The sequence below is a fragment of the Malurus melanocephalus genome, unplaced genomic scaffold (genome assembly GCF_030028575.1).
Source record: "Malurus melanocephalus ecotype Western Australia unplaced genomic scaffold, MMel_1.1 scaffold_340, whole genome shotgun sequence".
Classification (NCBI taxonomy): domain Eukaryota; kingdom Metazoa; phylum Chordata; class Aves; order Passeriformes; family Maluridae; genus Malurus; species Malurus melanocephalus.
Genome location: NW_026623572.1, coordinates 806023 through 818815, shown reverse-complemented (window position 1 = coordinate 818815; position 12793 = coordinate 806023). Strand labels below are relative to the sequence as shown.

The 12793-nt window shown below is 44.1% G+C and overlaps 1 protein-coding gene across 1 annotated transcript; it reads right to left on the bottom strand.

Annotated features, from left to right (window-relative positions):
- Positions 1 to 224: 224 nt before the first annotated feature.
- ANKRD13A (ankyrin repeat domain 13A) lies at positions 225 to 12670 on the bottom strand. Its single transcript, XM_057378096.1, has 15 exons — positions 12176 to 12670; positions 9924 to 10056; positions 9679 to 9803; positions 9189 to 9234; positions 8443 to 8586; positions 7864 to 8059; positions 7238 to 7304; positions 6180 to 6261; positions 5441 to 5499; positions 4722 to 4855; positions 4268 to 4425; positions 3734 to 3838; positions 3381 to 3532; positions 3106 to 3170; positions 225 to 2330 (listed from the first exon to the last, which is right to left on the bottom strand). Exons 1-15 carry the CDS (start codon positions 12269 to 12271, stop codon positions 2132 to 2134), a joined length of 1761 nt encoding a protein of 586 aa, XP_057234079.1. The 5' UTR covers positions 12272 to 12670; the 3' UTR covers positions 225 to 2131.
- Between the last annotated feature and the right edge of the window lie 123 nt (positions 12671 to 12793).

Here is a 12793-nt window from a genome sequence, read left to right as displayed (position 1 = left end):
GTACAAAAATACAACAAACAGGTGGATAATTAGTAAGACTCCAAATAGTGTTAGAAAAAATACCTGTGTGTGGTGTAATGTGCAGTACCTTTGTTTTTTCTYCTAGCACATAGAGRGCATCMATCTTACACTGAGTGGGTYAAAAGCCAGCCTTTAAGAGYAGCAGCACCTGGCTGAGGGAAGCAGACCCTCCTAGCTGAGCTGGAATGATACAAATGTCAAAGAAAGCAAAAAAAAAAAAAACCCAAAAGCAAATCCAATTTATTTTACAGTTCCAGACTAAGAAGCAGGAGCATAACAAAACTTCAACTGAAAGTGCTCAATGTTCTTTAGTTTAAATATAAAACCAGAACAAGTCAGCTTGAAAAATGCTATTTTTACCCCACTTGTAACCTTTGAAATGCTTAGCAGAAGACAGGCAATGCCAGGCAGACGGGTTTGTAAAGGCAACAGCACTCTTTATTCCCACTGGAGGAATGCCCACGGCTCCATCTCCTACCTCCCACCCTGTCAGGAGCTCAACACGAGGCCTATTCCCTTTTCCCAACTCTAAGAGTCATCCCCTTCTCAAAAAAAAGACATTCCAAGCCAGCCCACTGCCCCTGWGCAGGGCAGTCCCCATTCCTGCTGCACCCAGGAAGTTGTTTTTAGGGGTGCAAACTGTCTCAAGGAACAAAACCAGTGTGGAGAGGGCAGTCCTAGTGTACAGTGAAAGAACCGTAATCATTTCCTATGTAAAACAATKAATTATTTGTCTAAAATAGGGTTCCAAGTTATGAACTAACCCCCTGGTAGTGATTAAGTCCATTTTATGGTGATTTTACACTGGTTAATTCATAGTTGGTCACCCAGAACTACCCTGTTTAGCCTGAGRAACAGGAGCTGTGTTAGGAGCAAGCTCAGAGCAGCTGTACCAAAGGTTCCTCCACTCCTGCCAGCCAGAGCAGAGGGATATTGCTCACATTTAACAACTGTAAGGCTTTCCTGTGGCTGTTCATCGTGTACTTGTGGAGTGCACTTGAGAGTCACAGTGTGAGTACTGTAAACACCGACAGGAGTGCAGATAAAAGAGCTACAAAGATCCTGTATGGCCAAAAACCTGAGGAAAGCTGGTTAAAACAGACCTAGGAATCGTTACAAGACTGGTTTGATGAGTGTAGGCCTAGTGGCTTGGTTTAAAATCAATAAAAATATTCAGGTAAAAAAATAGATGTATTCACATGAAGGATAAGCATCGGGGTTTCAAAAAGCAACACACGTTTCCCTTGCAGAATTAAAACTTCTCTTCCARTAAGGATACACTGAAATCTCACCTGAATTCTTTTCCTGGTTGCATTTAGCACCCACACTCAGCCATGCACACCAAGAGATCCCAAAGAAGCACCTGTATCTATCCCTTAATTTCTTGCTGCCCTCTGACCACAGGAAGGAGCTGGTTTGGAATCACTGCAGAAAYTGCTGCTGTACTGGACAGATGGTCCCATTTCAGCATCTAAAATTTTACTGGCTACTTGTTTTGTCCTTTTTCAGAAAGCACTAGTTTAATCTGGAGCTTGGATGAGCTGTTCAAGTATAAAATTATCCCTCTTAAGCCAAAAATCTCAGTAACTAGAGGAGAGATAACCACATCTAAAACCAAAACTAACAGAAAACATCTGTCAGCATGAAGAACTACCGTGTGTGTACAGGCAGGGAGATGTTCTCCCATGAAACAGCTGAAAAAACAGGCAATGGMTTTGAATTATTGAGAAATAATGAAGCAGATGAGTATTTCTTTGGTAAGTAATGAAATTTCCCTCCTGAACTCCCCATAAAATCAGGCCTTCAAGCTTTACTGCAATCCTACGTCCTGATGCMAAGCAAAATTTCCATCTGCTCTTCAATAAATAAGTTTAGATAAAAACATTTCCTTCAAAGCTAAGACTGCATGGYTGGGGAGCCAGATGTGGAGTCCTGTGATCTGGAACTCCCCCAAACAAAAAGAAATCAGGCTTTTGCAGCTGATGCCAACTTAGAAGGCAGGTAAAATGTTTCCTTAAGMAATCCAGGAGTGGTCTTCAGACTGACAGCCCTGAAAACCTCCAGTTTTACACAGATTTGGTCATCCCTACTTCAGGAGGTCACTGAGGAGCTATTTTTCCACCAGAGAGAGCCGTAAAACTTGCTGGAGCTCTGCATCTTCCTTCTCCTGGCGCTGCTTCTCCTGTTCCTCCTGCTCCCGGACAGATAATTCCATGGCAAGCTGCAAGTCCTTCTCAAAGCTGGAAGTTTCAATGGGGCTGCTGCTGTGGGAGTTCCCTGCTCTCGTCAGAAAGCTCTCCTGCAGTGCCCTGATGGAAAAGAACAACTCTGAGAAGTAAAAGAGACAGAGCCTGTCTCATATTCCTTGCAATGATCCTTCCTGGCAACTGTTTTAGACTCACAAACCTGAAAATCTCTCCCAGAGGGAAGAAAACAGTTTAAGGATATGAGAGCAGCTGTTGTAACACCTGTAAAATTCCCAATGTCAAACCYTGATTCCTATGAATATTTCACAGATACCAAGAGTTCTATTTTCAATAGGCCTCTAAAAGCATCCTCACCTGGTTTAAAGGATTTGCCATGTACAGAAGAACCCAGAGGATTCACTTCTTTGTTTCTTTGCACCTAACTGCAGAAAGACTCCACAATCATCAGAGCCCATTTAGAAGTATCCATTAAATCTACGTGATGAAGTTTTTAAGGATTACATGAGGATTTTGGAAAGAAAGAAAGAAGAGCTGCCTTGAAGTGTGCAGCCTCTAATAACCAAACATTCAACCCACAGGGATCAAAGTCAGAGTTTTAACATCAGAGAAGGACTGGGTTTGTCTGCTGGGTAAAGAATCTTCCACGTGCACAGAGCAGTCCCAGGGGTGGGAAGAACTACACTATATAAACCAGGGAGGCCCAGTTTGGAGCCCTTGATCCTTGGAAAAGTAAAAGCTGGAAGACACAAGAAGAGACCTCGAGTTTTTTGCATCTGCTACTCACATCCACCAAAACAATTACCAAATTGTTTCATGCTACTGCTGGGGGTATTTTTGCTCTGTCACTGCATGGCTTGATGTGAAAAAAGGTACTTACTTCTGATACTGTAAATTGAAGTCCTGGGAATATCCAACTGCTCCGTTGGAATGCACCCCCAATTCCTAGAGATGGGGGAAGACAGACAGTTCCACAGCAGTTATCAGATCTGCAGGGTAACTCACTGAAAGTAACCCTTAAACCCTTATTTCTTCTTTGAAAAACATTATTTTTATCTTCTGAGGTCTTTGGAAAACTGATCCTACACTGGTTTCCTTCAGCTCRTGCTGCACAGTCCTTGCCCAAGCTGCCACTGCACAGATCCCAGCACTTACTTTATTTCCACCAGATTCCAACAAGCTCTGCTGGATGGCAAACTGCATGATCTCATTATCCTCATCCTGCACGTGGATGTTCCTGCCAACATCCTGGACGTGGTAAGATTTGGGGATCTCAAACACTGACTGGTCCACCTCRAAATCAGCACCTACAGAAGCCAAACAAATGGTGCAATGTTTGTAATGAGTTGCAACTTAAAGGATTCTCATTAATATTTTTGCAGGATAACACATTACAGCTAGCCCTGTTCCATTCTATTCATTCCCTGCAGTTCAGCTTCTCTCTCCTCTGGCCATTCCATGGACAGGGATGTAAAAAGGTGGGATCCCTGCACCTTTCCACCCCTTACCTGCATCACTCTGTGCACCTTCAGAGGAGGTGCTCTCAGCTGTCCTGCAGCTGTTGACATTTTCAAAAGTAATTCGGGCATTCAGCACGTGAAACAGGGGAATTTCTGTAAGAGTACAAGATTTCTGTCAAAATGAGAACCCTTATTCACTTCYATACCCACATCAAACCCTTACATGTTTATGAGATATATTCCACAACAGCTTCCTTATGGTGACAAAGCTCAGAGCCACTCACTTCACCAAGGTGGCTTTAGTTATTCCCAATCTCTCTCTAAATCTCTTATTTTAAAATAAGATTTGCCAAATTTAAGGCACTGAAGCTAAGAGGAAAGAGGTTGACAACCCCTCATTCTCACTGAAATGACACTGTCTTTAAAATGATATTTCTGAATTGTTGATTCAAAATTTGGCTTCTGTGACCCCAGATGTACAAGACAATGTTTTAGGTTTCAGTGAGGTGTTTGTAAATAATATATTGCAAACCCAAAGGAAAAAATGGACAAGATGGTACAATAAAAATTGCTAAGTATTACCAATTTTGACAGGAAATCCTGGTGGAAAATCCAGAGTGATGAAATCCCTAAGTCTTGCAAAATGAGCACTAGTTCTGGCCATCAGGTCAACGATTGGAGTGACTTGTTCCACAAGAGACAAGGGGAACTCTTCGCTCATCCACAAGGCTGCTTTAAATCTTAAAGACAAAGTAGGATAAAAATATCCTAAAATCACAGTTTAGGAACAGATGCAAAGCAAAACAGGCAGTTGGGCAGTGACAGGGGTTAGTAACAAGTAACAGCACCAGTCCAAATGTTTGCTTTGACTCAGTGGAATTAAAAATAGATTATAGCTGAGTACTTCAAGAACTCTCTTCTCATTAATTGTGAAAACTAGGGAGAAAACCACACTGGATATTTATAAAAATAGTTTCCAGGGATTAGATAACTGGGAARAGACAAACTAGAAAACAGTTAAAGTGCTGTTTCTCACTTCTGTGTTCTAGTGGTGACTTCCTTTGGTCTTCCTATGTCTCTGCCTTGCAAATCAAATTCTGGGTCGAAGTATTCCTCCAGAGTAATAGCAGTGGGATTGTTGGCTGCAGCATACTCTGTTGTCCTGGATGTCTAGAAGGAAAGAGAGGAAAAAAACAACCCAATACATACTGAACAGACAGTGGCTACTACAAAAAACTTTGAAGTTCCCTTTGGTGAAGTAACCCCTTCCCTATTTCAGACACACAGCCATAAATACCAGCTGYTTTTAGATTGGTTTTACTGAGGGTAAAAACCTCCAAGCTTTTTAGAGACAGGAAAAATCTGCTTAGATGCTTTAAAGCTGGAAACCAACCAGGAATGCACACATGAGCCCTAGCATTCCCAGGCTCCAAATCCTTTACTAAAGGCAAGACTTAGATGGGGTATTTGAACCCAAAATMTCTAGATCACTGTAAATGTGCAGTGCCATCCTGACAGAGAGCCAGCAAATCCATTATTTACTGTTCACAGAAGCACGGGAGTTTCTGAAACCATGTGGAATYGTGGAATGGTTGAGCTTGGAAGGGATCTTAAAGTTCACCTATTTCCAACCAAACAAAAACATCCTCGGGGGAAATGAAAACCTCAAAATCAAAACTGCTGCCAAACTGAGGTGACTCCACACACCAGGAATTCCTACAGGCACAGTAACCTGTGCTGACATCAGACACTCACCTCAGCACCACATTCATCCTCCACTGTCCCCAGGAATGATTCCAGAGGGCTCCTGTCAGCTTCAGATAATAGGAGGGAAAACAAAAGCAGCCATTAGTATTAATTAGCAGTAAAATTGGCACTCAGGCCAGGCTTCCAACCCAAAGGGAAGTTGCTCAGATCCCCTCTGAGCTTCACCAGGCAAGCCCAGGACCTACAGCTGACAGTATAACACAGAACAGAGCAAAGATTTTTTCAGTGGTTTCTATGATTAGCAAAAACCTTTATGAGTCTTGGTGCCTCAGTGGCCCGAGGRTAGGAGAATTTCCACATAAAGTAAAGGTGGCTGGTCACCCTTTACTCCAATTCAAATACCAGAAGAAATTAGTGGACCAAAACAAACAAAAATTCCAAGCAAACAAAGCCTCAGTGAATCTTGTATCCACAGCCAAAGTGAAGTGAGGGTAGGAATACATTCCAGAGCTGAAAAGTGCAGCCTTTTAAAACAGTCAGGAAAATTTCAACAGGTTTGAAGAGCTCTTCTTTCCTCTAAATAAAGCTGGGATAAAACCAGGTTCATTTGTAGGTTAAGATTGAAATACCAAGCTGCCTCACACACAGAACACATCAAAGCAAAGCAGGGCAAAGCCAGCAAGAAGAGAATTTCCTTGTTTGTCTGCCCAGTTCTTCAGTCACACAGAGGAGATGTCAGAGTGCCAAAGGGTTCTATTTATTTCCAATTTTCCTATGGGGAAGATACCTTTATATCTCCTCTTCTCCTCTTCTGTTAAATGTTCTGTTCTGATTCGTGTGATCACGTTCACATTGTTTGCCATGTAGACCTTACAAAAAATATGGGGACAAAAACAAAACAGCATCACAGTTTAAAAAAGAGAAATCTCTAGTAAAACATCATGTACACAATACTAACTGAACCAGCCTCGACATCAGATAGGCATTTCCAAGAGATTTTAAGAGGSAATGGAAAAAGAAAGTCAGGGAACACTATTTCTAAACAAAGATTAGTTGTAAGACCTCAGAAATGACATTTAGTAACAGTTTAATTCTGCAGGAACACTAAGGAACCCCTGTCCAGCTGAACAGCCCTGCAGTCTCACCAGAAAAACACCTTCAGCTAAATGTAAAAGCTACTCAGTACCTATTCTTCTGGTGAATAAAATTACATTATGAAAATGAAAATGTCATTGTTAATTATAATTRCATATAATCAATGAAAATGTAATATAGTGCACCATTTTCCAGTAAACACACTGTGAACCAAGGAAATTAAATCTTGTGATTCACAACCTAAATTCCTACCACAGTAAGGCTGTAAAGCCACCTTTGAAAATATTTCACTGAGGTGAAACAGAGGTTAAAACCAGTATCAGGTAGAACCATCCTAAGCAGCTGAGACTCAGGAGCAGGACAGAGCCCAATTCCTGAATTCATGATGCTGCTCATGGCTGCTGGTCCCTTGCAATGCTGTTATTACTTTGACAGGCTCCTCATCTTTCACTCAGGGAAACACTGGCAATGTTCAAGTTAAGGGTCAGCTTTTGGAGGGGAAGGGCTGCTGGCAGTTCTGCTGAATCTTCTGTCCCTCCTCTCCCCTCTTGGATCCCCACTCTGCCCCCCTCTGACATTCCTGCACCAGGCTCCATCCATCTCATAAGCCTGGAAATTCCTCACTCCAGCCCAACACAATGAATGTCCCAATGGGAATTTTAAGACCTGAAATATCCAGGAAACACATGGAAAGCACAACCAGACTTCAATTTGCTGCRAGATCTGTCAGAAGAACAGAGCAGGCTTTACCTTGGCTTCATAACCATTGACACCTTCTGATCTTTCTGTCTTCCACACCCAGAATCCAGACATGGATCTGACAAAAAGGGAACACCACAAGTGTCTACACAGCTACRTTTCTACAGAAACCCAGCTGGTTCTTCTAAATCTGATTTTAAACTTTTGACAGATTATTAACCCCAGGTATCTGGAAAAATAGTTGTAGTAATGAAAAGACAAATGTATGTCTGTTAAAAGACAAACTGTACACCTTTATTTAAAGTATTCATGTGAGAGTTGATTTGTTACCAAGTCTTAAGTTCTTGTCCTTTATGTCCAGCACTTGGATTTGGGTGAAATGCAAACTTGCAGTGAACAATTGACTCAATCTTAGAGGTCTTTTCCAAGCTCAATTATTCTATCCCACTAATATGATAAACCAGCAGTTTTCTGCCAACTGATTTCTTTCAACTTGGAACTTTTTGCCCAGCAATAGTGGCAAGTTGACCAACCCAAATTTCTTTATCTAGTGGTATAAGAAGMTTCAAGTAATTTCAGACCTAGCCCTAAAACTTTTAATTATCAAAGCTTTTTTTCAAGTATGACCATCCATAACATCAAAATGCTTATTTGCTAAGAGAAACTTTCTKTCTCACCTTTCAAAAGCAATGTTTTTGGTATCAAGGCACGTGCTGATGATTGGAGATGTAAGGCGTCTTTCCACATCCTTCTTCTTGGGAGTCATCGATCCCAACGTCAAACGTTTCATGTGCTGGGAGATCTCAAACCTCTCTGTCGTGACAAACTTGTCATCGTGATTGATCTCGATGAACTCTGCCCAGCCACCAGAGTCTGGTGGAAAAAAGGCACATTTCAAGTTAAAAAAAAAAAAACCTCAGCAAGTGTTCCAGAGTGAAAAGCTATGGGGTATATCGTGTATCAAATCTGGGTGTTTTCGCACTCAGCTGGGATCAAACTTGGAAATGGAACTAAATTTATTTTTTAAATGCAGGACAGCAGAACAGAAGGAGAGAAACTGAGTAAAATATTGACATTTTAGCCCTATCACCAAATTTTAGCTCAGATTTACTCAAAGCAAAGAAGTTAAGCCATCACAAAACAACATTTCTGAGACACGAATATAAGCATAGAAGCCTTTTTTTGTAAAATCAACATTTCTCACTGTGCTCAGACAGTATTTGGGGATCAGTGGTRCAGACAGGTGAACTATTTACCTTCTCCTTTGAAGATGACAGTTCTCCTGCCCCTCTCACAGCTCAAGTTCTCAAAGCCCAGCAAGGTGATGTCAACGCGCAGCTTGGCCCGGCTCTTCCAGATGCGGCACACGTCACTCGGGCACATCCTGGAAACCAGGGGCACTGGGAGAAACAGGAGAAATGGAAAGGGAAAATGTGCAAGAAATGAACTCAAATACAGGGATTGTTCACTCCTGGGAATGTCATTTCAGAGGAGGTGAGATACTGATCCTCTTTAGCTTTGAGAACAACCAGCTTAGGGCAAAACCAGCCTAATTTAAAGATGACTATGAAAAGCAGTAAGTTGTTTGTTCAGACTGAAAGATGTGAAATGGCATAAACCCCATGCCTGGCAGTCTAACAGTTTGATATTTGAAATATTTAGTCAGCTGTGAGGCCTAGTGTCCATCCCTTTCAGGGAAGAGCAGGTACTTCCCAAAAGAGCCAGTGCATTCATAGATGACACATGATCACTYAGTCATGGATGGCCAGGGACAGGTAAAAAACCCCCAAGAAAAGTCTTCAGCTATTGCAACAACAGCTAAATTCTCCACTACTAAAAACCAACCAAACAGGAAACAAAGAATAATTGTGCAACCAAAAACACAAGAGGTCATTTTGAGAGGGAAGAGAAGAGGGTTCCGGATATTTCCCTGCCTGSGCTGTGGGACATTTGTAACTCATTTTTACAGCTCAGAATTTGTAACAAGGAGAAGGATTCTTACCCCAGCTTGTGAACTCCCATTTCATTTCCACATAAAAGTCAGGAGTCTGGAGAAGGAAAACACATGATGAATACCTCATGRAATGGTTTTACTCTGACATTCAGTGCAGCAGTTTCTGTGAACATTTTAGATAAAGGAAGAAAAAAGAAGAGCAAACTGGAAAAATGGTAAGTGAATGCTAAAACTGAAATTGAAAGTAGCAAACACCACAGCCACTGCCCTGCCCCTGCTGCTATCTGGGGAGCTGTTCTTCCTTGTTTTACTGGAGAGGCCTTCAAGATTCAGCCTCCAATGTTGGAGCTCATAACAAAGGATTTAAATAAAGCCAAGGAAAAGCCTCCATGTCCCTCAGCACTATGGAATACACAGGCTGGAACAAAACACAATGGCCCAGCTGATTGCAGTAGGTCACTTAACTGAATTACTGGAATGAGAATTCAAGCAGTGATTTCAGTCTGGAGTGAGAGTTTACATTTTAATTAATCATTACCTCATTAATTTTCTGGAGTAACTCAGGAACTCCTCCAAGGGTCATGGAGGTCTGCTGGTAGTCCCGATGCTGCAGGATCAACTGGACCATCTCTGGATCCCCTGTGCTGACAGCCTCGTGCAAAACTGAAAGAAAGCCAGCCACAGTCTCGTGCCACTTGGCTTGCTGACCAAAATATGAAAAAAACAAAGCACATCTGCTACTGAAAGYATCACASCCCARGCTGTCCCCCAGGCTGTCCTTACCCGTCCATCCCTGCGCGTTCTCCTTGGTCACATCTGCCTTGTGCTGCAGGAGGACCTTGGCAGATTCTAAGTAACCCAAGGAAACGGCCAAGTGCAGCAAGGTCCGGCCCCTTGGATCCCGCTGGTCAACATCCTGCCAAGTACCCGAGACAGAAGGAACACAGCTCATCAGAGTTTACACAAACAGAGGGCTAATCCAGGAGTCAATATTCCCTGCCATTCCCACAGATCTGTTCCCAAACTCTACTGCACCGCCCTTCTGCAGGGCTGTCTCGCTTCCCCATGTGAATAAAGGGAGAAGCAGAACGGGGCCTATAAAATGACACAAAAACTGTAGGACGGGAGTTCTTGTTGATGCTTCTCATTTCTTTTTCTGTCATTATTTTCCCTCTGTCTCTCTCCAGGAGGAGATGGGAGTTCTCATCCRTGTGCATCACGCCATAGACAGCGAGAGCCTGAGACCCCACAGAGAGCTTAAACTGTACAACAAAACGGAGGGAAAGGGGGTAAAAAAAGGCAACAGGGCATACAACACRGATTTTGGACAGCACTTTTGGAAAGGACAGAAGCAGATGGTGTTTCACAAAGCACACACAGCACAATGAGGAGTGAGGGCATTCTCTACARGTCACTAAAATAAAAAAATAAAACTACACAGGCACAAATATCCAAAACATGCAAGCACAACATACTCATACCTTACACATTTTTCACTATTAGCTTAGAGATTTGAAACAGAAGAGCATCTATAACTAAAGGAAAAGGGGAAAGTCAATAGCAGAACGAGAAAGGAAGGTTATTATGCACGTTAACAGTGTTATCTGACTGTCAAGTCAGAGTATCTCACAGAGCGGGGAAAGCTTCGGTTTAACGCATCTTCACTTCTGGGGTGAAACAGTAATTAATTAACATTAATTGGCTTTCCCACCTCCTGCAGCACCGACAGGGAAAAGGCTCCAAAGGTCCCTCCCCACTATCTTTGTTGCCGTTCCCTGGTCCCCACATGCCCAACCCCGTTTGCCACTCCAACTGCAGCTGGGAAATGGCTTCGATCCCCTCACGCGTCCCTCTGGCAGCAGGAAGCTCATCCCAAAGAAGCAGGAGAAAATATATCTTTGGAATACTTTAAAAAAGAAGGAAAGYGTTCAAAAGAAGGCAAAGGAAGTAAGAGACAGACAGGTCCATCTTCACACGCTGCTGGTTTCCACAGGGAACGAAGGGAGGAAGCAGCACTCCATAGAGTGATCCCTATTTAAGGACAAACTCTCACAGGTGTCAGAAATAAACACACAGGAGCAACGTGCCAGTGAGGTTTAAGATTTTGTTAATGCATAAGATGATGTAAGTTAGATAAAAAAGTGACTGCATTCCAAAGATTCTCCCAAACCAGGGCAGGAACATGCTCTAAGCAGGAATTAGTAAGTCAGGTGCACTGTTAGAGCTGCAGGTGACAGTCAGGAKGCAGCACAGCTGGTCTTGGGCTCAGGTACTTGTGGTGTCAGGTATAATTAATTAATAAGCTCTGCTTATTAACTGTATCTCACTGTAGCCCATGTCAGAGCTTTTCCACAGCAGCTCAGCCAGAAGGATTTTTGCTGCTTGAGCTCGGCTGCAGCTTTCAGGACATTTCCTTACGTCAYCATGTCCCAGAGAGGGGACAGCTTTGTGTTTTCTACTCTCCAGCATGGAACAATGATCCATTTTTTTTTTTTTTTAACCACAGATGCTGAAAACATTCCAACCAATATAAAAACTCTGCTCCCAATCTTGGACAGCAATAAATCTGCGAGAACTGATGGTGCTCAGCAAGGTAGAGGTTGGTCTGATCAAAAGCAGCAGCAGCCACCTTTGCTGCATATCGACTTCCCATTAAGATAACGGATATTTATTGGTTTAATAAGTAAATTAAGGTCCATCACAGCTGCTCTTCTTGAGTGACTCCTAACTCTTCCAAAACTCTGCAGCTGCACTGGAATGCTCACAGCGAAGTTTTACAGGTGGGAAGCCAACGCTTAGTATTTGACATAATACATATTCCTACACCTTCTTACATCACTCCCACACCACAAATAAACAGGTGACGAAATGTAGGGATCCCTCAAGCCCAGCGAACGCTCCTGGCAACACCACCAGGGTGTTTCTCTCTGGCACAGCAGAAAGCGAGGGGCACCGAGCCCCGCAGTGTGGCACAAGCTCTTTTGGGGCCACTAGCCCCCMGTAGCAGCCCCCACAGGGTCCGGGRCCCCCGTTACCTGGTCCTGGAGCGCCTCGTCCAGCCGCTTGTAGTCGTTATTCCAGACCAGGACATGGAGGGGGAACGCTCTGCTGGCCCCGTCGGGRGAGCTCATCCCGGCACACACCTGGGGAGGAGCGGCCAGAGCTCCTCACTGTTCCCTCTCTGGATTTTGGAGACCCCAAGTTACTCAAGCCCTGAGCCTTTCAGCTTCTCCTCTCTCCTGACACCCACCTGCCCCAGGTGTGTGTGTGTGTGCGAGCCCGGGCCACGACCCCCTACGAACCCTTCACCCCGCTCCAAGGGGWGCCCCATGCAAAACCCCACCGCGGGGGTCTCCCCTGCTCCTGACGCCCCTCGCAGCCCCCCGATGGCGAGGGTCTCCTCCTGGTGCCCCCTCAGCCCCGCTCGGGGGTCTCCCCGATCTCGCCCCCTCAGCCGTCCCCGTCCCTCTTCCCCGTCCCTCCAGGGACGGCTGGGACGAACCACAGCGCGCCCGGAGCAGGGGGGCTCACCGCGGTCCCCCTCACTCCGCCGCCACGGACGACAGCACGGAAAGCGGAAGCTGCTCCCTCTCCCCCTCTGCGGGCGGACAGATGGAACGTCCCGTCCGCAGCTGTCCCATTGCSTTCCTCGC